The 22945-nt window shown below is 36.0% G+C and overlaps 2 protein-coding genes across 2 annotated transcripts; both read left to right on the top strand.

Annotated features, from left to right (window-relative positions):
* The first annotated feature begins 3044 nt into the window (after positions 1–3044).
* Positions 3045–4550, top strand: LOC138874108 (uncharacterized). Its single transcript, XM_070152611.1, has 3 exons — positions 3045–3270; positions 3955–4097; positions 4203–4550. The coding sequence occupies exons 1-3, from the start codon at positions 3045–3047 to the stop codon at positions 4548–4550; spliced, it is 717 nt and encodes a 238-aa protein (XP_070008712.1).
* Positions 4551–5390: 840 nt separating this feature from the next.
* LOC104226926 (uncharacterized) lies at positions 5391–21106 on the top strand. Its single transcript, XM_009779030.2, has 5 exons — positions 5391–5402; positions 5496–5740; positions 5804–6003; positions 20182–20275; positions 21022–21106. Exons 1-5 carry the CDS (start codon positions 5391–5393, stop codon positions 21104–21106), a joined length of 636 nt encoding a protein of 211 aa, XP_009777332.2.
* The last annotated feature ends 1839 nt before the right edge of the window (positions 21107–22945 follow it).

The raw sequence follows: 22945 nt of genomic DNA, 5'->3' as shown, positions 1-22945 counted from the left end.
CAGGACTACATGTCCTTTACTTTTGAACTTACAACTCTAAGTTCAGGACTTCAGGACTACATGTCCTTAACTTTTGAACTTGGAACTCGAAGTTCAGGACCACCTGTCCTTAAGTTCTGTGCTTGTAACTCTAAGTTAAGGACTACTTGTCCTTAACTTTTAAACTTGTAACTGTAAGTTCAGGACCTATTGTGTAATACTCCAATATTTTAAGTGAGGACATATTAGACGTTTACAAAATAATTTAAATCCAAAAAAAAGGGGAACTAACAAATAAAATAAAACAAACAAGAAAAAGGGAAAAAGGGATGCAAGCACAAAAGAGCCGAAGCCCATTCTCTAAACTAAAATGAAAAAAAAAAAGTAACAAAACAAGGGTTATGGAAGGGGAAGAAGCAAAGGCTTCAGTAGAAACAAAAAACAAAAAAAAAGAAAATGAGCAGAGTAGAAAGAAGGAAAAGAGAAAAAGAAGGAGGAAGAAGTGGGTGCAGTGCGTTGGAGTCATAGCTATAATTATTGAGGAATCTTAAGCATTAATTGTCTCTTACGGGTATTACTTGAACTTCTTCTTCTAGTAGATTTTAATTTCGATTCTCTTGATTGGAAGATTCTGCAGAGTAATCGAAATTACACTAGTTCATTCACACAATTGAGAATTTTCTTCCTAAAGAATCAATAGAACTTTATGAAATTTGGAGTACTAAATTATATGAATAGGTTGGAGTTGATAAATTAGTAATTACTCATATGTGGGTAAATATAAATTCATAAATTAAGACCCAAACATGAACCCCGATGATTGGGTATTCTAAAATAGCTATGAATTAGCCTAAATAAGGAAACTAACATGAGATCAGTATTATGTAGTTTTAGATTGATTGGAGGAATTTGTACGAGTTGCTTGAGGTGAAGAAGTTGGTATTTCGACACGAGTTCGATGAGTAGTAATCTTACCGCAATTTGTGTTTTCATTACTTGCATGATTTATGCATGATTTTTAAGATGAATATGTTACCGATTATTTTGAGTTGCATGTGGGACAAGTCTTTTACTCGATATGATACCGAAATAGTTATTTGAGATGGTTACCGTGGTTTTAAATATTTCTGTTGTCACTAGATTTGTTTTATTGTTACTTGAATTTACTGTTATCGAAATGAAATTATATAATTTGATAAGAACCGAAATGCCCTGTATTGTTTTAAAATATTTTCTACGAGTATATATACGGATTACAGAGATAAGTATAAATGGGAGTAGATATTGAAGGATCTCGTAGCTAACGACGAGTTCGTTAGACCTGGTGCACCTTGTACCGACTATCATTATATCCCTCGCTAGTGGGAAGGTAGAACTAGCATACCGTTATCGATTTCCCTCGAGTAGGGACTACCGTTATATTCAACTTCTTACAAAGAAGTCCACAGTTATACCGATTACATGATCCGTTCATTGAAACTTCCCAGAATATGAATATTGATATTATACAGTGGTTAGCGAGTTTATTACAGAATGTCAATAGTATTATACTACAAGAAAAACATGATGAGACTGAAAATTGTTTATTGTTTCTGAAAGGGCATTTTGATGTTATTTTCTTTTTGAGATACTAGCATATTTTTTGACTTGTCGCCAATGAAAACGATTATGGTTAAGTGTAATTATTCACTGAGCTAGCGACTCATTCCCCGTTAATTTTTTTTACAGATACATCAGTTGACGCGGGCGGGGATTTTGTTAATTAAAGCGCACAGGTTGATAGTTCTTGGTGAGCCTCACACTTATTCACGTGGGCGGAGATTTTATTTATTGTTATTTCCTTTTCTTTGAACTCTTAGAAGTCGCTCCATAGTCATTATTTTAGTTTCATGAGTATTCGTTTGTTATTATAGTCGTATGTTGAGTATCGTTCTCATTTATCAAAGTTGCAGATAAATTCGTATTTCTAGTGGTTAGTTGGTGGTTTAGTTATGGTTGAGACTTGTTTTGGTTAACTGACAAGTTGTCAATTATTTGATATGGTATTAGGATATTTCGTTGTTGATTTGAGATAGGAAAGTTTTTTGGGATAGTCCAAAATAGGGAAAACTCTGCCCGATTTTCTATAAAATATCGATGAGGCTTACTTGGGGGCACTTGCTCCTAAGCGCCGGTCACGATCCTAAATTGGGTCGTGACAAAGTTGGTATCAGAGCTTAGGCTTTAAGTCCCGAGTTATAGAGCAATGTTTAGTAGAGTCTTATTTCATGGGTATGTAGGCGCCCATACTTATGATCTTAAGGCTACTGAACAACTAGGACTGTTTTCCCTTCTTTCATTCTTTGATTGTGCGTTGAGATAACTTGAGATTGTTTTTGGAGTATTTCTTTTGCAGATGGATAGGACACGCACACCTTCATCTGCTGGACGTGGTATTACCCGGGGTGGCGGTCAAGTTGGGGTTCATTAAACTAGAAGACAGACTGCTCCTCAACCTGAAGTTGGGAACATGGGTCAACCCCAAGCTGCTATGCAAGATCAAGTGCAAGGGCAGGGAGTTAAAGACGTTCCACCACCAGTGCCAACTGTTGTACCTACTATTTCCTTACTTTTAGACGCAGTGGCAATGTTATTGAATGTGTTAGAGGCATTAGTGCCTACTCATGGTGGAAGTGCAGCTCCTCAAGCTACTTTACAGACACAAGCACCTGCACAGACTCATACTTTCGGGAATAAGGAAGTATCACTACAAGAGTTCCTGAAATTGAAATCACCAAAATTCACAGGTTCTGATGTTTCAGCAGATCCTCAAAGTTTCTTGGATGGGACACTCAAGGCATTATGTGCTCTTGGATGTTCTAGTGAGAGAGCCGTGGATCTCGCAGCATACAAACTAGAGGATATGGCCAACACATGGAATGAAACTGTATTGCTAGGAAGGCCAGCAGGAGCAACACCACTGACATGGGGACGGGTTCACTAAGTTGTTCAAGAATCATTTTCTTCCAGGCAGCCTGATGCAAAAATATGCTAGAGACTTTGAGAGATTGGTTCAGACTCTAGATATGGATGTGTCAACATATAACACTAAGTTTTATAAGTTGGTTATATATGCTCCTTACTTAGTGCCTACCAAAGAAGCTCAAGTTCAGAGGTTTGTGGATGGATTAGTTGGTCATATATACACTACAGTAGCCCTACAGATGAATACTTTATCCTACTCTGATGTAGTCGACCTTGCTAGAAAGATTGAAAATAAGGGACGTGATGAGCGTGTAGCTAGTGATTTACGTAAAAAGGCCAAGATATGAGGGGCTTTCAGTGGCGGTTTTAGTGAAAATAAAAGAGCAGGAAATCAGGGACAACAAGAACAGGGTTCTCAGACAGGGACACATATGTCTTCATAGTCCACATACAGACCACATCACATACAAGGTAATAGAGGACCATCATCTTTTGGACATCATAATTCTAGGTAGATATATGCCATTATGCTAGACCTGTGGTAGATTACATTTGGGCCAATGTTGTGTTCTAACTGGAGAGTGCTATCAATATGGCCAATTAGGACATCATTTGAGGGATTTCCCTCAGCCTCCGAGAAATTTCAACCAGGCTTCTATTCAGTCAGCTGCACCGACTTAGACTACTCGTAATACTTCAGGTGCTACAGGTACAGGAAATAGAGGTCGAGGTGCTGGAGACCGTGCTACCGTGAATCAAGGATAAGGGAATGCTGGTAAAGGTCAAGCGAGAATTTTTGCATTTACTAGACAGGATGCTCAGGCCTCGAATGATGTGGTTATAGGTATTCTTTCTGTCTGTTAATTTGATGCACTTGCATTAATTGATCTGGGATCTACTCACTCCTATGTGTCCTCGTACTTTGCTTTGAGTTTTAGTAGACCGCATGAGCTATTGAATAATCCTTTTCTAGTTGCTACTCCTGTTGGAGAGTCTTTATTATCCGAATAGTGTATCGTGCTTGTCAGATTCGGGTTGAGGGTAGAGATACTCTAGATGACCTTATTGTACTTGATATGATTGACTTTGACATGCTGATGGGAATGGATTGGTTATCTTCTTGCTATGTTATAGTCGATTGTCATGCAAAGATAGTAAAGTTTGAGATACAAAATGAACCCAGTTTTATTCTAAAAGGGAGTAAGGTTCCAGAGACTTGCAAAATTGTATCTTTTATGAAGGCTCAATGACTTCTAAAGAAAGGTTGCTTGGGTATCTTAGCTATTGTAAATGACACAAGAAAGGAAACAGTTAGTATAGAAAATATACCAGTAGTGAGAGAATTTTCTGATGTATTTCCTAAGGATTTACCAGGATTGCCTCCAGTACGAGAAATAGACTTTGGTATTGATTTGCTACCTGACACACAGCCCATATCGATACCCCTATATCGAATGGCACCAGCAGAGTTGAGGGAGCTAAAGCAACAGTTACACGATTTGTTAGATAAAGGTTTTATTAGACCTAGTGTATCACCATGGGGTGTATCAGTACTGTTCGTAAAGAATAAAGATGGACCCCTGAGAATGTGCATTGACTACAAGTAGTTGAACAAGATAACAATACGTAATAAATATCCTTTGCCTCGTATAGATGACATGTTTGATCAGTTACAAGGAGCTGCCCACTTTTTAAAGATTGACCTTCGTTCTAGTTACCATCAGCTTAGAATCAAAGATGAAGATATTTCTAAGATTGCTTTCAGAACTCGATACAGGCACTATAAGTTTCTTGTGATGCCTTTCGTACTGACTAATGCTCCAGCGGCATTTATGTTTTTAATGAATAGGGTGTTCAAGCCGTTTCTAGATAGATTTGTAATAGTATTTATTGATGATATCCTGATATATTTTCGTAGCCAAGGAGAACACGAGGACCATCTCATGATTGTGTTGCAAATATTGCGAGAACATCAGCTTTATGCTAAGTTCTCGAAGCATGAATTTTGGCTAGACTCGGTATCATTTCTGTGGCATGTTGTTTCCAAAGATGGAATTATGGTAGATCCTAAGAAGACAGAAGCTGTGCAGAAATGGCCCAGGCCTACTTCTCCTACAGAGATTTGTAGCTTTTTAGGATTAACAGGCTATTACATGCGATTTGTGTAGGATTTATCCAAAATAGCAGTGCCGCTGACCAAGCTAACATAGAAAAATGCAAAGGTTCAGTGGACGGAGGAATCTGAGCAGAGCTTTCAAAAACTCAAAACATGTTTGACAACTGCACCAATATTAGCCTTACCATCAGGTTCTAGAAGATTTACAGTATTCTATGACACCTTGAGGGTGGGATTAGGATGTGTTCTCATGCAAAATGGTTGTGTTATAGCTTATGCTTCGAGACAATTGAAAAAATACGAGCAAAACTATCCTACACATGATTTGGAGATGGCTGCAGTGGTATTTGCTCTAAAATTTTGGAGACATTATCTACACAACAAAACTTGTGAGATCTATACTGACCATAAAAGTTTGAAGTATATCTTTCAGTAGAGAGATCTGAATCTTCGGCAACGTCGTTGGATGGAACTAATCAAAGACTATGATTGTTCTATTTTGTATCATCCTGGAAAAGCCAATGTGGTGGCTGATGCATTGAGTAGAAAATCTATGGGGAGTATGGCACATATAGCTCCTGCAAAGAGACTTTTGGCCAAAGATACTCAGAGACTAGAAGATACGGGTATTGGATTTAGTGTTGGAAATTCAGAGGCATTGTTGGCTTATGCTCAAGCCAAGTCTTCATTAGTTGAGCGCATGAAGGCCACCTAATATGAGGATGAACGATTATACAAATACAGAGATGAGGCCTTAGCTGGTAAAAGCAAGGATATGATTGTTGAAAGTGATGGTGTTCTTCAAATGGGTGACAGGCTATGTGTAGCAAACGTAGATAGGTTGAGACATGTTTTTCTTGAAGAAGCCCAAAACTCTAAATCCACCATACATCCTGGATCCACAAAAATGTACCATGACTTGAAGCAATTTTATTGGTGGGAAGGTATGAAGAAAGATGTTTCTAACTTTGTTTCTAGTTGTTTGACTTGTCAGCAGGTCAAGGCTAAGCATCAGCGACCCGTAGGACTACTACAACAAATTGAGATTCCATAGTGAAAATGGGAAAGAATTACTATGAATTTTGTCACCGGTCTACCACGAACCCTTAGAGGTTATGATTCAGTGTGGGTAATTGCAGATCGACTGACAAAATCAACACACTTTTTGCCAGTGAAGACTACATACGGTGGAGTGAGGTATGCACAAATATTTATGAATGAAATTGTCCAGCTTCATGGAGTTCCAGCGAGTCTCCCCTATGTAAGGTGTGATGCGGTTTGGAAAAAGAGGCAAGTTGAGCCCCAGGTTTATAGGACCGTATGAGATACTAGACCGAGTAGGAGTTGTGGCTTATCGTTTGGCACTTCCTCCTGAGTTGTCCTTTATTCGTCCAGTGTTTCATATCTCAATGCTAAGAAAATGTATATAAGACTCATCTCAGGTGCTTGAAGCACCAACTATACCGCTTGATGAGAAGTTATCTTCAAGGAGGAGGCGATGGCAATTGTTTATATACAAGTAAGAAAGCTATGGTCAAAATAAATTGTGTTCGTTAAAGTTATATGGGGAAATCATAACATTAAAGAAGCTACTTGGGAAGTAGAAAAAGATATGCAAGCGAAGTTTCCCCATTTATTTCAGTCTACAGGTACGTACTTAAGTTAAATTTGGGGACCGAATTTCATAAGGTGAGAAAGATGTAATACCCCAATAATTTAAATCCAAATAAAGGGAACTAACAAATAAAACAAAACAAAATAAAAGGAAAAAAGGGATGCAAGCACAAAAGGGCCGAAGCCCATTCTCTAAACTAAAAGGAAAAAAAAAACAAGGGTTACGGAAGGGGAAGAAGCAAAGGCTTCAGCAGAAACGAAAACAAAAAGGAAACGAGCAGAGAAGAAAGAAGGAAAAGAGAAAAGGAGGAAGAAGTGGGTGCAATGCGTTGGAGCCATAACTATAACTATTAAGGAATATTAAGCACATTGTCTCTTACAGGTATTACTTGAACTTTTTCTTCTGGTAGATTTTAATTTCGATTCTCTTGATTGGATGATTCTACAGAGTAATAGATATTACACTAGTTCATTCACACAATTGAGAATTTTCTTCCTAAAGAATCAATAGAACTTTATGAAATTTGGAGTAATAAATTATATGAATAGGTTGGAGTTGATAAATTTGTAATTACTCATATGTGGGTAAATATAAATTCACAAATTAAGACTCAAACATGAACCCCGATGATTGGGTATTCTAAAATAGCTATGAATTAGCCTAAATAAGGAAATTAACACGAGATCGATATTATGCAATTTTAGATTGATTGGAGGAATTTGTACGAGTTGCTTGAGGTGAAGAAGTTGGTATTTTGGCACGAGTTCGGTGAGCAGTAATCTTACCGCAATTTGTGTTTTCATAACTTGCATGATTTACACATGATTTTTAAGATGAATATGTTACCGATTATTTTGAGTTGCATGTGGGACAAGTCTTTTACTCGATATGATACCGAAATAGTTATTTGAGATGGTTACCGTGGTTTTAAATATTTCTATTTTCACTAGATTTATTTTACTGTTACTTGAATTTACTGTTATCGAAATGAAATTATATGACTTGATAAGAACCGAAAGCCCTGTATTGTTTTTAAATATTTTCTACGAGTATATATATATATATATATATATATATATATATATATATATATATATATATATATACGAATTACATAGACAAGTATAAATGGGAGTAGACATTGAAGGATCCCGTTGCTGACGGTGGGTTCGTTAGACCTGGTGCACTTTGTAATTACCGATTACCGTTATAGCCCTCGCTAGTGGGAAGGTAGAACTAGCATACCATTACCGATTTCCCTCGAATAGGGACTACCATTATATTCGACTTCTTGCAAAGAAGTCCACAGTTATACCGATTACATGATCCGTTTATTGAAACCTCCGAGAATATGAATATTGATATTATACAGTGGTTACCGAGCTTATTACGAAATTGTCAATAGTATTATACTACAAGAAAAACATGATGAGACTGAAAATTGTTTATTGTTTCTGAAAGGGCATTTTGATGTTATTTTCTGTTTGAGATACTAGCATGTTTTTTTGACTTGTCCCCAATAAAAAAGATTGTAGTTAAGTGTTATTACTCACTGAGCTAGCGACTCATTCCCCACTAAATTTTTTTTACAGAGACAGCAGTTGATGCGGGCGAGAATTTCGTTAATTAAAGCGCATAGGTTGATAGTTCTTGGTGAACCTCGCACTTGTTCGCGTGGGCGGAGATTTTATTTATTGTTATGGCCTTTTCTTTGAATTCTTAGAGTCACTCCATAGTCGTTATTTTAGTTTCATGAGTATTCTTTTGTTATTATAGTCGTATGTTGAGTATCGTTCTCATTTATCAAAGTTGGAGATAAATTCGTATTTCTAGTGGTTAGTTGGTAGTTTAGTTATGGTGTAGACTTGTTTTAGTTAACTGACAAGTTGTCAATTATTTCGTATAGTATTAGGATGTTTCGTTGTTGATTTGAGACAGGAAATTTTTTTGGGATAGTCCAAAAACAGGAGAAACTCTGCCCGATTTTCTGTAAAATATCGATGAGGCTTTCTTGGGGGTACTTGCTCCTAAGCGCCGATCACGATCCTAAATTGGGTCGTGACATATTGTCCTTAACTTTTGAGCTTGTTAGTATAAATTCAGGACTTCAGGACCTATTGTCCTTAACTTTTGAGCTTGTTAGTCTAAGTTCAGGACCAAGTGTCCTTAACTTTTGAACTTATAATTTTAAGTTCACGGGTGTTGGTTATGTCTATGGCGGTTATCTCCAATTCCTTCACTAGCTGAAATGGACTACAAAAGGTTTTCCTTTATTGTTTCTATTTAATTTCGTTTTATTTTTTAGTGAACGTATATTGATGTGGAGAATAGTAGTTTACAAATATGTTTGTAGTTCTGACTGAGTATTTTGATGTGGGGTTCACTTTTCTGGAAAAAGAAAATGCAAGTGTTGTTGTTTGTATTGCGTTTCTTCTAAAAACAATAAACTTATCACACACGGCGGTACGGTTCTTCTCCCTAACATGAAAGAGATAGAAGAAAAGATAACATCGTCTTTTCATATTAATTTTAATAGACTAGTGGCTACTATTGCTAAGCATTGAAAATACTGGATAAAAAGTAAATACCACTTTAAAAAGTGGCTACTCCACACAATTTTTACTAATTTTTGATTGATGGGCCAAACGCGCAACTTGCTCGTAAATTTTCATAAGTCCATAAGCAAGATAAGAAGCCCAACGGGGATTGGGCCGGAGGAGAGTCGAACACTGAAATTAGACGAGAAATATTCGGATAAAATTCACAAATAGTCATTTCGAATTATTTTGAAATTTTACATGTGGAATGTGAAACTCCACCACAGTAATTATTTTTCAAATACAAAATTGAGAAGGGGCTAGCCCGTAATTACCACGAAATATCCCCCCTGAGGTATAAAGAGGTTATAACAATAATGATATTATATATTTAAACTCTATTTATAAAAAGAAGTATGATAAGTTATTGAATCTTAATATAGAACAACTACGCATTTTTATATATTTCATCAAAGAATCAAAAGAAATATTATATTAAGAAAAGTTTTGGCATTTATGAGATAGACAATTTAAGGAGAAAATTATGAACACTGCATTATTGTAACGTATGAGACAAATTAAATAATTCAAAGAATATAAGGGACATAAAATTAAACAATCCACCTAGGTGAACTATAGACTATCTTGCCTTAGGAAGAGACTGAAGTAACACAGCAGACTAAGGGAAATTCCCACAAACGGTCCAAGCCATTGAAAGGTTATTTGATTAAATTAAATAGGCATTCATTAAGATATATCATATTACTATTTCTAAATTCTTAAAAGTGCATTTGGTGTAAAGAAAAATGTTTTACATAGAAAATGTCTCGATAGAAAATACTTTAACATGGTAAGCATTTTTTGGATCATTTTCTAGAGTTTAATTTGTCATAATATTAAATACATATGGCAAATATCGTACAAGTGATTACGCATATGGTTTATCGGACGCCGATAAATTTTTACATTAACGCCTGCTAATAAGTGATTAATGGAATGGATTTTCTTTCATTTTTCCGCCAATAAAATGCTGGAAAATAATTTTGTCATAGAAAGCATATATATATATATATATATATGAACTCCCAATTAGGAGTCCCAATGCTTTTCTCATATCCTTGGACAAAAACAAAATATTAATAAGTGTTATTTTCAGATTCTACACATTTCTATTGAAGTGTGAATCTAAAAGATTAAGCTGTTAGAGAGAATATACTTTTATTTACTTAATTATATTTTTAACAATTCCTGCAAACACATAGGAATAAACACACGAATAAGCCAATAGAATTTAACGTATAGTGTATATACATTTTTAAAAATAATTTTATACATTATATTTTTCAGGCGAAGCGGTGTCAATTGAGACCCTTTGATCTAAGTTCAAGCTCAAAAACCTCTTTATCATTAGCGGTTTGGAATATATATCTGATACTTTTAGCAGCAGATTAATTCACTTGAAGAAAAAGTTTTCTTGTTCAATTGTTTTGAAATCTTCTGGAAGTCTTGTTCATTCAATGGATTGACGTAAAGCTTATCAGTAATTAGCATCTTCAGCCTAATAATGAAAGTCTCTACTTCGACTAAAAACATTTAATAGCATATAGAAGAACTATATTGAATTCTGTCATTACCTCGCCGCCAGGAACTAATTACTATTAAAATTTATCTGATTGGTATTTATATCAAATCAATAAATGCAAGATACATATCTTTGATACACATATTTATCACTTAATCATGATCAAGCGATATGTATTTTCACTTTATTTGCTTGGTTTGTTGTAATTACAGGTGTGAGTGAGTATTTACCTTAATTAAACTCTTAGACATATGTATATAATGTCTTATATTAAGTATATAAGGACATTAAAAAGAATTTATAAAAGGCCTTGAATTACACCATCCTTAATCCATTACCTTATTCTTATTGAATTTAGTTCAAATTCTTTAAATGAATCATACTTTCCCTTAACGTGATTTTCTAGAACAAGCACTACTTTTGCGCCAAATATTAGATAAACCTTTTTTTTCTCTCATTAGATTAGACTATAAGAGTGTAAATGTAATTTGGTATGAGTTTAGCTGCTACATTAATTGACATGTTATTCAGTGGCGGATCCAGTATTTTTAATAAGGGATAAAAAACTAAACACATACAAAAGTTAAGGATATTTAACATATTGTGTGTATATATAAAATAAAAATAATTATCTAACAATATAATACATTATAATTTTCCGACGAAAGAGTGTCAGATATAGACGCCGTCATGTTTACATGACAATAGTGTCCACTTAAACTGATAAAGAACATCGATTATGACCAGCAGTTAGTGAATGACTCATGATTTGACCACGAAAAACTTTGAATTATAAGAAATTCTGAACATCAGTTCACTTGTGTCCATGATTTGGTTTGTAAACTCAAGCTTAGTAATTAAGCTTAAACAGTTGAATTACGTATTAAACAGAAAACACCAGCCGCCTAGAGATTTGACTATTTTAACTGTCACTCTTTTATTGGTAATCCAAAATTTATTTGATTTACACTAAATCAATAAATGTTAACACAAGTGTTTTGTATATTAATTTTGTACTCCTTTTTCAATTTATATTACATAGTTTGACTCGTCACGAAATTTAAGAATTTTTTTGTTGTTTGAAACTTATGGTTTTAAAAGCTTAAAAAGTAAAAGCTCTGTGAATACTATAAAAACTTCTTATTAGGAGTAAAATGGATAAAATAAAGAATTTAAAATTAAATTACTTCAAACATAAAAATGCGTCATTATTTCCGCAGAAGACTAGTAAAAAAAGTGTGTCACATTAATATAGTATATATTTCAATTTTTATTTGTACTTTTTACTTTTAAAAGTTTGATTTGGCGTGACATCGAATGTATAGTCCCTCCATTAGCATTGGGTAGGAGCAATAAATCAAAAATATTAAACAATAAAAAATGTAACAGATGTATTTAAAGTGTTAAACTTCTAAATTTATTACGTGGGTGCTTACATATTTTCAAATAAAATAATATGTAGCAAGATCTTTGGAGGATTTCAGCTTACGAACAGTCACTAATCTAATTGCTCATTGTTTGAATAACGATAATCAAGTCTGAATATTTGAAGACTTGGTCTCATTTGCAATATATAACTATATTTAAAATTTAGAAGTCTTAGAAGCATAGACTTAAGATCATTTACTACTTTCTAACTAGAAACTTATAACAACTATTTTGTACGTCACATAATTTAATGCAGGGGCGGATCTAGAGTATACAATATGGGTTCTCGGGAACCCAGTAACTTTTGCATAAACTCTATATTTATATTAAGAAATTCACTAAATATTTGTAAATATCTAAATGTAAACACAGTTATTATTGCATATTAATCTAAATTACGGTAGGAACCTATAAGCCTCAAATCCTGGATTCGCCTCTGATTTAATGCAATAACTTATAACAAGATCATAAACGGATAAGCCTCGCATATTGGCGACAAATAATAATTCAAAAAAGGAAGCCAGTCCCGTGCACAAAGTATTCAACGCTCATGCAAAATTCGGGGAAGGGCTGCATCCCAAGGGACGTAATGTAGGCAGCCTATTTTGCTGAGAGTTTAGTAGTTGATTTCACTGCTCGAACTCGTGACCTATAGGTCACACTGAAACACCAGAAATAATAATTCAAGAAAATGAAGGCCCATCCGATGCACGAAATATCCAACGTTCATGCAGGGTCCGGGGGAAGGGTCGCACAAGGGGTGTGATGTAGGCAACCTACTTTGATACAAGCATCAGTGACTAACTTCATGACTCGAACCCGTACCCTATAGGTCACATAGAGACAACTTTATCATTGCTCCAATTTTCCCTTCAAATAATAATACAAGAATGACAGTTAAATATTTTCTCAAAAAGAATGATAAGATTTAGAGTACTATATGAAGATTGAAATGTCTAATCTTTTGCGTGAGTATGAATATACGGACATTAGTTATAGAATTTTATGAGATAAAGTTTAGCATATTCACATCCTACAGAAAAGTTACTGCACATTATTTTTAAGTTAGAATATTTGGCATATTCCTAAACATCGTAATCAATATGAAAAAAATGTTTCTTTCGCAAATAATATTAATAGTGAAATTATTTTTAAAATGGCAACTGGCCACACGAACAATAATGTAGGCCTTCTCTTCAGTCTCTGTCATTTAAAATAATTGTGTTTGATCTAGTCAACAGGTTGAATCTTTACATTGGTTGTTTCCAATTTTGAACTATAGAGTGTAGGCATAAGTACAAGCAATTATCCAAATAAGTTCATTTTAATAAAAATTTTGACTGTTCGTTGTACCTTATTATCAAATTCAAATTATATACAGATAACGTCCACAAACTGAACTGTCCCTCTCTAGACATTTAATCGACTACATACATTGAATCTATTGTTTTCTTAACCATTAAAAATGTCAGGTTTCTTTTCTTGTTTAGACAAAGAGTAGATAGCTAGGCAAGTTAGACTGCACAGTTACATTGTCGAAAGATAGGGTACTAACTCACAGAGATGTTACGATCCGGATTTTCCATCTTTGAGAGTCGTGATCATACCTACTAAAGAAAGCTAGGCAAGCCAACTAATCCAATTAATTTGCCCTTTTCATTTTTTTTAAATCTCTTAACAATTTCAAGTTAACATATGATAAACAACGAAAATAATAATGTGGAAGAACGAAATTTGACAATTTAGCTAATACCAATACAAATTCATAAACATAAACCACCCAAAACTGGTGTTACAATCTCACGGACTATCTAAGAAATAGGGTCTGAACAAAATAAATACATGTATGTCTCTGAAATAAAAAAGAACAGAAGAAAACAAGATAGGAAAGGGACGCCAAGGCCTGCGGACGCCTGCAGGACTACCTTGGGTCTCCGATGGACTGAAGACAACAACCTCTAGCTAAGGTCCATATGCTCCAGTACCGAGATCTGCACAAAAGAGTGCAGAGTGTAGTATCAGTATAACCGACCCCATGTACTAAGTAAGTGTCGAGCCTAACCTTGGTGAAATAATGACGAGGCTAGGACACAACAAATAAATAACCTGCAATTAAACAGTATCTAGCAGAATAACAGTAATAGAAGTAATTCAAAAGTAACGGGGGAGGGATAACATGCCATTGGGAAAAATACCAACATAAAGAATCACAGTAATAGTGGAATAAGACAATTAAGGCACTTGAACCGATAACAGCAAGAAGTCATAACAAATAGGCAATAAGTGCACGACATCACCCTTCGTGCTTTTACTCTCAATCCTCACCAATGCAATCAAATAATGAAAATGTGCACGACATCACCCTTTGTGCTTTATCTCTCTTCCTCACCATATGCATCAATATCAATGTAAATGTACAAGGGCATCATCTTTCGTGCTTTATCACTCTTTCCTCACCATATGCATAAGTATGAATGTGTACGACATTATTCTTCGTGCTTTATGTCTCTTTCCTCACCCAAACAATAGCAACAACAATATCCCAGCAAGGGAATCAACAACAAGAATAAACACATCTCGGTAAGGAATCAACAATAAGAATTAAATACGTCCCAGCAAGAGAATAAGCTATAACCAAACTTGTACCAACAGTTAACTTCACAAATGAACCTCAACTGGAGCCAATTCTCAATAATAAACCAATACCAAGAAAATAATCATAAGTTTTACTCAACATGGATAATCAACAATTTAGGCAATTGTAGTACTTATTAAGAAACACAATGATCATAATTTAAGACTCACGGGCATGCTTGACACCAACTTATAGATACTCGTCACCATACCTATACGTCGTACAATAAACTAGCACATAGCAAATAAAGCACAATACCTATTCACTCAAGCTAAGGTTAGACCAAACACTTACCTCAAACTTCCACGACCAACTCAAGCCTCAAACGCCGCTTTTCCTTTAGAATTCGCCTCCAATTTACTTGTATCTAACCCAAATTAATTTAACAACATCAGTTAATGCTAAAGAATTCATACTCAATGCTTAATTATAGGTTTTTCATCATTTTCCCCCAAAAAGTCAAAAATCGACCTAGGGCCCGCTTGGTCAAAACTCGAGGTTTGGACCAAAACTCGATTACTCATTCACCTGTGAGCCCGAATATGCAATTGATTTCGAAATCCGACCCTAAAATGAGATCTAAATTCCAATTATTCAAAAATCCCTAACTCTACCCAAATTCCCAGTTTCTACTATAAAAACTCTAGATTTTTGGATGAAGATTGATGAAATGCAAAGGGAAATAAAAAAAAAGGTTTAAAATCATATACCAATACTTTGGGGAAGAACTTGCTTCTTGAAAATCGCCTCAATGCTCTCTAGTTTTGAAAATATGAAGTTGTGGGCTAATTCCCGATTTTGCTACTGTTTTAAATGATGGGCGACAGTGTTCATCGCGTTCGCTTGAGCACTTTCGCGTTCGCGAAGAGTTGTCAATTGAGGACTTACGCGATCGTGGGAGAAGCTTCGTGTTCGCGAAGGCTTAGCCCAGCCCTGCCTTCGCGTTCGCGATAAAGGGGTCGCATTCGCATAGTTCTCCCTAGATTCCCTCACCAGCCCATCTTAAAGCTACACGTTCGCGATTGACCGGTCGCGTTCGCGTAGAGCAAACCCCCCAATGCTCCGCGTTCGCAACCTAGGTCTTGCATTCGCATAGGGTAAAATCCTCCCCAGCTCTGTTTCCCTTTCGCGATCGGGTGAATGACTTCGCGACCGCGAAGCACAAAACGTCTGTGCACCAGAAGCAGCAAACTCTGCAACTTTTCTAAGTGTAAAAATATCCCGAACCCTATCCGAAACTCACCCGAGCCCTCGGGGATCCAAACCAAACATGCACACTAACCTAAAAATATCATACAGACTTACTCGTGTGATCAAATCACCAAAATAACACCTATAACTTCAAGTTTAGCATCAAAATCAAAGAAAAATCTCAAGAACTCTTAAGTTTTAAATTTCACAACCGATGGTCCGATTCACGTCATATGAATTCCATTTCTTACCATATTTTACAGGCACAACTTAGATACCATATAAGACCTGTACCGAATTTCGGAACAAAAATATGGGCTTGATACCATCAAATTCAAACACATTTAAATTTCCAAAAACTCTTATAATTTCAGTTAAACAATTTTCTTCAAAAAATTTATTTCTCGGGCTTGGGACCTCGAAATTCAATTTCGGCCATATGCCCAAATCCCATATTTTTCTACGGACCCTCTAAGACAGTCAAATCATGGGTCCAGGTTTGTTTACCCAAAATGTTGACCGAAGTCAACTTAAATTCAATTTTAAAGGCAAAATTAGCAATTTTATCAAATTTTCACATAAAAGCGTTCCGGATATACGCCCGTAACGCACACAAAAATTGAGGTGAGATAAAATTAGGGTTTTAAGGCCTCGGAACACAGAATTGACTTGTAAATCAAGTAATGACCTTTTGGGTCATCACAGAGAGAGATAGCCAACCAAGGTTTGTGGTTGAGTAAAAAGTATTTCTTCATCCTTAGCCAAAACCCGGAAGTCTTGAGTTCGACCCTTGGGTATGGAGTCGCTTTTGTTATGCAGCGCTTCACTCCACCAATGTGGGACTTCCTCGCATAAATCCAGATTTACTAATTCGTACACAGTGACAAAGCCAGAATTTTCATCAAGAGGTATTAAAATATAAATAATTAGATACATCGAAAAGTCAAGGGAAATCAACGTATAGTGAACATACATAAAAAAAATTATCTAGTAATATAGTGTAATTTTCCTGTAGAGTGTCAAACGATACCCATTTTGTTCAATGTGGTTCTACCACTTGTCACACCTCCTTTTTCGCCCACGCCGCCGCAAAGGGACGCGGAAGGGAGTTTTTTCAATCAAAGGACAATCGAAACGAGATTTATTTATTTATTTTAGAGTCGCCACTTGGGAGATTTATGGTGTCCCAAGTCACCGGTTGAATCCCGAATCAAGAAAAAGAATGACTCTGTTTAACAGTCTGCGCACCAGAAATCCGGATAAGGAATTCTATTAACCCGGGAGAAGGTGTTAGGCATTCCCGAGTTCCGTGGTTCTAGCACGGTCGCTCAACTGTCGTATTTAGCTTAATTATCTGATTTGATACAATTATGAACTTATGTGCAAACTTTAAACTCTTTACCTCTTTTATTATTATTATTATTATTATTTTAACAGAGAATTACAACATTGTGAAAAACGTATCTCGAACCACGTCACATCAATGTACCCGTGGTTATCGACACATTTCGACTCTGTTGAGATTTGGATTTGGGTCACATAAATGTGCACCTGAGTTTAAGAAAGTAAATTATTAAAGGCGCGCCTAAAGCGACTAGCATATCATTATTTTGGGTAAGGCCGTGAGATTTGCTAAACGACCGATCCCGAAGTCTATACAATTATTAACCAATTATTGAGGGCCACACAACTTGTGCGTTTTATTGGGCGAGGCTCATCTCGTTTATTTTAAAAGGATAATCCTAAAGTGCCTACATTTTTTCTATTAAATTTGTCTCTAAAAATAAAGGAGAAAAGGTCCTAATTTATTTACATGCTTACGAGTTGTTATAGTCGGATTCCGAACGCAATTTGTTAAATCAGAATGTAAACATAATATGGACAGCCCGTTGGCCAACGTGGGCCCAGGTTCACCGCATGTAGTATTAAACGTGACTTGGGCCGTCTTATTCCAATATTGGGCCTAGTTAATTATTTCTACACATGTTCACAATTTTTGCACTTACAGAGATATAAGATGATAGTATCTAACTAAGCAAGTTACATGCAAGTTTTAGAAAGAGCAATTAATTGGAATGAAGTAACTTAAGGGTCTAGTTTTAATCCTAAATTCAAACAATTGATTGTTGGAGCTAGATTGCCATGATATCAAAACAGTCTACTGGCCTGGTTTTATTTAACATGCATTTGAACCTATACTACCTAATAACCAAACTAAAACAACGGGACATTATTGACTACATTACTATAACACTGTCCGGTTATACAGAAATGGCAGAATTTTTTTTACAAAATAGTAGTGTATAGAATGTCCTAAGTACAATCAGTAACAAAACTAAATCAAATTAAAACTTCAACTCTTTATTTGTATTCATGCTTCATGTTTCAGCTTACAGTAACCAGCGTATCAGTTGTGTACCTGATATTGGAAGCAAAAGAAGAGGAAGATCAGCAGAAATGCAGTAGCATACAACAACAACAACAATAACCAGCAACAACCAGCAAACGAGACACCCAGTGACAGATTTGAAAACCAACACAATTCCAGCACACTCAATGAAACAATATCAACGCAAACCAATGCAGACCAGGAATAACAACTCAAGAAACCACTTAAAAAAAACCTCAATTAAACGGTAACAAACTGATTCTGATTTTCAATAGTAAAGAAGACCTCACTTTTCAGTATTTAGCTCTCACCCTATTGAACTCTTTTGGGTAAAAACTCAGCTTGTATTTCACTCTTAAACTTTGAATTTTTAATGTCCAAAATCCGTCCCCCTTTTTTTCCTTTTCGATTTTTTTTTCTTTCAAAATGAATTCTCCCTCTGTATATCCAGTGTATGCAGAGTATATATCGGGTGTATACTACTCTCTCTTTAGATTTCTAGAATGTTTTTTCTGTTCCGAAAAATCCTCAAATCTCTCTTAATGTTCAGAAAATCCCCCCTTAGAATGTCCTCCCTTAATGTTAAGAAAATTCCCTCTTAGAATGTCCTCCCTTAGTGTTCAGAAAATCTCCCCTTTAACTTGTGTCCACCTCCTCTTATTTATAGCCAAACTTGAAGCATTTAAATTAAATCCCACCATCTTCTCCCCATCCCCCTTTTGAATCCCACTACTTAATGTTTTGTCCCCCACTATATTAAACAAATATATTAGTTTCCACTACCACATATCTTTTCTTTATTTAATTCCCTTATTCCCCACTACCGCATGTTTTGTCCCCCACTATATTAAATAATGTATTAATTCCCACTACCACTTGTCTTGTCCCCCCACCATGTATTAAACAATGTATTATTTTAATATTATTAGTACTTAGTGGACAGAACACTCAAATTAATCATTTTTTTAAAACTTAAAATCCCGAAAATGCCCCTGAAAATACTGCAATTTACCATTCTACCTCCATCCCTTTCAATCTGTACCAAAACCATATCAGCTATAACTAATTCACCTAATCAATTAATCAAACTACAACAGCTATAACCAAATCAAGCCTGACAATTGACAACTAATAATCAAACTCTGCATAATAAACTCGCCAAACAAACTCCTAATCTACAACGTTCATGAATTAACAACAAAGTCAGATTCATATCCGAACAAACTCATCAGAACAAACAAGTAAATCCAAATCACTAAACTCGATCATCAGTTGACATCAAACTAAATCAAAAAACATCTTAACCAAGATGAATGATTCATACTAAATCAAAAACTAAAGACCAACACATAAACACTCGACATTAAATCACTTGATGAAAAACTAACGAACTTCAAACAAAAAATGAACACGAATTAAATCCAACATAAACAAATATGAATGATTCAAACTAAATCACTCGACATTCGACATTAAATCACTTTATGAAAAACTAACGAACTTCAAACAAAAATGAACACGAATTATCTATAACACAAACAAAGACCTGGGTTCGAATTCAAACCAACCTATCGGAACACGAACATAATCATAGAAAGAAGAAAAGGAGTGGAAGATGAATTTACTGAATGAAAACTAAATGAAAAGAGAACGAAACCTACTAGTTTGAATTCCGAGTTCGAACGGAAACTCGACGCGCCTGAACAAACATCACTGTTTTCAACCCATTTTTGTTTTTGACGCAGTGATGATCGAGTTCATTGCTGGATGTAGCAGAAGCGATGGTGGTCGCTCATGTGGAGTGGTCGTTGCTGGTTTTTCCGGCGACTGTAGCATACGGTATTGTAGCATACGGTATTGTAGCATACAGTACTATAGCTTAATGTTACTGTAGCAATCCGATTCCCACACTTGATCATGTGATGTCCCCTTGATATTCCCACACTATTGAGGGGGCCAAGGTCCTTGGCATTTGCACCCAAAGTAATGCACATGCCTACAATGTGCTTGTCTGCATTATCAACTTCATTGTTTGGTATTTGAACCCATGCTTCACATGCTTTTTCTCCTTTTGATACATGAGTTTGTATTTCCAAAAAATAACCAGCATCATGCTAATGTCTTGATGTCCTTTCAATGTGCTGCAAACCTTTCCATTGCATTTCCAAAAGAATGAACTACAGCGTGAACAATTCATTGTCCATCTTTCGTTACACTGCCAACGAGCAAATGCATGTCCCATTTTTTTTTTGTTTTCGAATCCCCATGCGCATGCCTTCTTTCCCATGTGTATGCCAGTGTGCAAATCCTTTTGAAAACAGACGTGCATCCCTGTTAGAATTTACACTGTCCTCCCAATTGTTGTAGCTCGTCGACCGAGTAATCTCCAGGACCCAAACATCTTGAAGCATTCATTCATATAGTAATGCTAGAAGCATACGTGTATTCCATGTCTTTGATTACATCCAGTTTTGTTATCCCAATGCGCATGCCTTCATATTCTCTGAAGCTGCTGGGCGCGTGCTTACAAAAAAAACGAATTTTGCTTCCAACGATGACTCCTTGATCCCATGCATTTGTTCCAGGCGTGCCTGCCTTTGTCGTTCCTTTTGTCTTGATGGAAAACAAGACATTCCCAAGTCATTGCGCATTGGCTTTCTGAAAGCATAGGATAATATACTCGTAATGGCACTTGTACGAGAGAAAAGATAGTTAGAAATACCAACCATTATATCCTCCTCCCTTAGGATTTGAATATATTGGTTGATTAAGTTAACATGGCTCCTGCTCTTCCTTTTATCTTTGCTTCTTATCTCCTGTCCACTTTCACCCTTAGACTTGGATATTGCAACTTATCTTCATTAACTAACCTCCTTCCATGTGCATCTAGATGCCAGAATTGTTGGTATTCTATTTCTCCATGATCTAAAGCATAATTAGCCAAGTGATCTGCCAGCTTGTTGCCCTCCCTATGAATATGAGTAACAGTGTAATTGCCCCCATTCATTAGTTGCAACATTTCCTCTACCTTCTTAGATATGATCCATGGTGGTTTCCAGATCCCATCCATTATCTTTTTTAATAACATTGAGTCAGTTTGAAGCCATACATGAGAGTATTGATGAAATCTGCAGAACCTTAGTACTTCTACCATGGCCTTCGCTTCAGCTACTGTGTTTGTTGTCTCCTCAATCTCCTTCCCTGTTGACTTGACTATGTCACCATTTTCATTTCTTATACAAAAACCTATTGAGCTCCTGCCTGGATTTCCCCTCGATGCACCATCTGTATTAACTTTTAGCCATTCTGCACTTGGAAATTCCCACATGACTTTGGTAACCTTAAGTTTAGGAGTGAAATTTTCCATCATAGCTAATAGATCTTGCCATTTGTGAGGTACCATGTCCATCCCAGGCTTTCTCACTTTCACCAATGCCTGGAGATTTGATGAAACTTGATAAATCACACTTCTAGTTGTCACAACATCACCATACTTCATACTATTTCTTCTTTTCCAGAGTTCCCAGACTACACATGAGGGGAGTTCTTACATTACTGGTTTGAGCCTTAAGCACACATTTGCAGTCCAACATTTTGTGATTGCTTGGTGCAATGATAATCCCTCCACAGCTATTCCTTCCCTCGATAGAAAATACTTCCAAGTTGTCCTTGCAGTTTCTGATCTAAAAAACAAGTGCTGAAGAGATTCCTCATAAGGCTGTACCCAACACCAACATTTTGATGGCATGCAGTAGCCTACTCTTTTCAAGAAATCATCTAAAGGCAGCTTTGCTTTCCACACTTTCCACATGAAAAATGCTATTTTAAAAGGCAGTCCCTTTACCCAAATCATCGTATAAGCTGTTCTTGGTTCGTCTCTTCTTCTCATATACTCCCATGCTGACTTAACACTGAAATATCCTCTTGTTTCCAGCATCCAACAAGGCATGTCAAGAACCTGCTGAGGTGAAGGTGGTTTGATTTTCTCCAGAATGTGTATTGCTAAATCTTCAGGAAGCTTTTCAAATAGCCTGTCCACATCCCACTCACCATCTAAGGTAACATCATGTACATTATGTACAGTTTCATCAATGGTAAAGTCCCGAGGAACTAAAAAATATAGTGCCCCAAGACCTGTCCAGTTTTCAAACCAAAATAGTGAGGATCCCCTTTTTGTTTGCCAAAAGATTTGATGTTCAATCAGATCTCTGCATTCCAACATTTTTCTCCAAATGTAAGACCCCGTTTTCCATGGAACAATTACAGAATTCAATTTTTTACAGTATTTCTGACATACGAAAGAGCTCCATAGGCTTGGTTTTGTTCTGAAATTCCACCACAACTTGCTGAATAATGCCTTTGCTACATCATGCAGTGACCTGAAACCTATTCCTCCTTCCTCAACTGGCATGCATAAGGTATTCCATGAAGCCCAATGCCTACTAGTTCCTCCTACAGAGCTGCTCCAGAAAAACTGAGCAAACAATTTGTGCAACCTATTTATCACAT

The sequence above is a fragment of the Nicotiana sylvestris genome, chromosome 7 (assembly GCF_000393655.2).
Source record: "Nicotiana sylvestris chromosome 7, ASM39365v2, whole genome shotgun sequence".
NCBI classification, from domain to species: Eukaryota; Viridiplantae; Streptophyta; class Magnoliopsida; order Solanales; family Solanaceae; genus Nicotiana; species Nicotiana sylvestris.
The sequence above is the reverse complement of the archived record's forward strand: the minus strand, read 5'-3'. Positions and strand labels throughout refer to the sequence as shown.